This window comes from Limulus polyphemus, unplaced genomic scaffold, assembly GCF_000517525.1.
Source record: "Limulus polyphemus unplaced genomic scaffold, Limulus_polyphemus-2.1.2 Scaffold32, whole genome shotgun sequence".
In the NCBI taxonomy this organism is placed as follows: domain Eukaryota; kingdom Metazoa; phylum Arthropoda; class Merostomata; order Xiphosura; family Limulidae; genus Limulus; species Limulus polyphemus.
In genome coordinates, this window is record NW_013665642.1 from 1283621 (window position 1) to 1286214 (window position 2594).

General features: G+C 33.4%; 1 protein-coding gene across 6 annotated transcripts in view; it reads right to left on the reverse strand.

The window, feature by feature from the left end:
* LOC106460125 (peroxisome biogenesis factor 1-like) overlaps positions 1-2594 on the reverse strand; it is a 125277-nt gene that overhangs the window by 94934 nt on the left and 27749 nt on the right. For all 6 annotated transcript variants that reach the window (XR_002610761.1, XM_022387113.1, XM_022387103.1 and 3 more), the window contains one exon: positions 589-1580. Coding sequence is in view for 5 of the 6 variants with exons in the window: in XM_022387113.1 (XP_022242821.1) it covers positions 589-1580 (992 nt within the window). In the remaining variant the exon portion in view is untranslated. The remainder of the gene's footprint in view (positions 1-588; positions 1581-2594) is intronic.

Sequence of the window (2594 nt, forward strand, 5' to 3'; positions counted from 1 at the left end):
TGACACACAAAAATCAATGTTTATATGTGTTTTTTTTATATTTACTTTTAAATTAAGAAACTGAGTAATATATAGTACTAAAATTTGAATTATAATCTACTGTTTGATACCAAACTTATTGACATAAATTAATGAAATAGTAGTTCATTAAAATTTTTAAAACGAGTCAACAAACGAGATGACATGGCCTTTCACCTGTGACCCATCTGGAAAGGGTTAATACTCAAAAGTTCTATATTTGCTGAGAATTGAAGTCAACTCTCTCTAAATATAAACCAAACTTTCCAAAGGAAACTCAATTTTGCACAAAACTACACAATATGCTATCTGTGCTCTGACCACTGCAGGTACTGAAATCTAATTCTTAGCACTATAAGCCCTCAGATTTACTGCTGAGCCATAGACAGCATACTTGGATAGCTGGGTTAAAAGATTAGCTAGCTATTACTTTCAATTACCTATGACTAAAATTTATAAATATTTTGTTAACTTTTTCATATCTTCAACTAGAACAATACATGCACATCTAGATTTTTAACCACAGCTAAAATATTTACATGAGATAAATAAAACAGAAAAATTTCTTACCATGGATTGAGGATATAGTGAAAGAAATCGAGGATGGGTTGCCAGGTAGTTAACACTTTCAAGACGTACTACACTCGTTACCTCTAACCCTAATTGTCTCCTAAGTAAATCAGGTATAGCTAACTGCTTCATACAATAAGAAAAATGTAAAATACGATGAAGTTCCTCCTGTTCTCTAGTTCCTCGTTTTGAAACTACAAATACTCTTACATTTGCAGAATCAAATACAAATTCTTCTGTGGGATGCAATAATTTGTCATTCTGGGATTTTTCATTTTCTTGTCTTCTACTCTTTGGTTGTTCTTTACTTTTGTGGAAAAGATAAGCATGTCTCTCTTCAGGTGTATGAATCTTTGAGAGCTTAGCAATAAATGTTTTAGGAACTTCTGATATGAAAGGATATTGTTGTTTCAGACTGTCTTCACTTAGATAAACAGAACATGGAGAAAACAGCAAGACAGAATCATTATTCTGTTTCAATTTAAAATCTGGTTCAAAGTTATAAGGAACCACCCTTAAGCTCATGTCTAAATTGAATGGTAGATTTTCTTTCTTGTGAGGAACCTCCAGTTCTTTTAAGTTTTCTATAGATGAACTGTATTTAGAGCCATATGTAGACATTACCATTTTTGCCAAATCACTAAACAGGCTTAAAACTGAAATATGCCTGTAAGGAGTAAGGTTTGAACGTACAGAAGCAGAACTGGATAAAGTTTCTACAGGTTTATCATCATGATTTTTACTGTTCCCGTTATCTGCCTTATTTTTTGGTTTTTCTAATAACGATGTTAAATCTGTTGGGCGTACAATGGAATTTGAACTGTTAGTAAATGTTTTACTAGATTCCAAAGAATAGGATATTCCAGTTGAATTCCCTTGTACTGCATTATTATTAGAAAAAGACTGACTTTTATCATCTCTCATTTTAGGAGAAATAACAACTTCAGTGTATTCAAGCAGCATTCCAGGAAGTGATTCAGGTTCTAGATCAACTGCAAAGACAAAAAAAAAATCATTTTGCTAACAGTTTTGAAAACATAAAAAAAGAATGTAATGAAGTTATCTATTAATAATGAGTATATATATTTATCACAGGAAAAACACTGTTTAGTATAATAATTCTAAAAATCTGTTTCAGTACACAGATCAATTTCAGTATTGTAGCCTATGCTTCTAACCTAGAAGTTTCTTAGAAACTTGTTTTGTCATTTAACTGAAAGCAATTGTACTTAATATGATGTGCACACCCTTAATGTCTGGAACTATTTCTAAAGTTCAGAAAACAATTTGAACTATATATAAAAAGCAAATTTATGTTAGTCAAACAAAAATTGAGTGAGTTTATTGAGTTAGCATTTTCTTAAATTGAAAATGTTTTTCCAATAATACTTACCTCCTCTCACACTACAACTATTACTTGACTGCTATGGTTTCCTTTCTTTGCCCATCTAAGCATTGGTCTGAATTTTTCTTGCTTACTTCAGTCTTTTATTCTCCATTGCCCTTGGCAATATCTGTCATGTGACACTCTCCACCTACATCAATGTGCCCTCTAACCTGGTACTGTATATAAGCACCTCATTCAGATAATATTATCACTTTATCGAGACTGACTCAATATGCAGTCTCTAACATTGGCTCTTAGTGGGGAGGAAGGGTGGGTGAGTGTGAAAGGAGGTAAGTATTATTTGAAATACATTTTCAACTTAAGAAAATGTTAAGTTACAGAACATACTTACTTCCTCTCAGACTACAGGTAGAATCTCACATTGATAAGGTGGAGGGGCTGGTGAGGGCATCATCCATGCAGAATGCATCAGCACAGATCTTGGGCATACCAATAGAAGATTAGCACCCTAGTGGGGGAACCACACTACATCCACAACAGGTATGTCCTTCAACCAGAACCTAATCCACGTACTGCGGGTGGAATTTTACATGATCCATCATCACTATTTCCCAGGTCTAAACCAGATAGCTGAGATTCCACTACTCAAGGTTGGAAT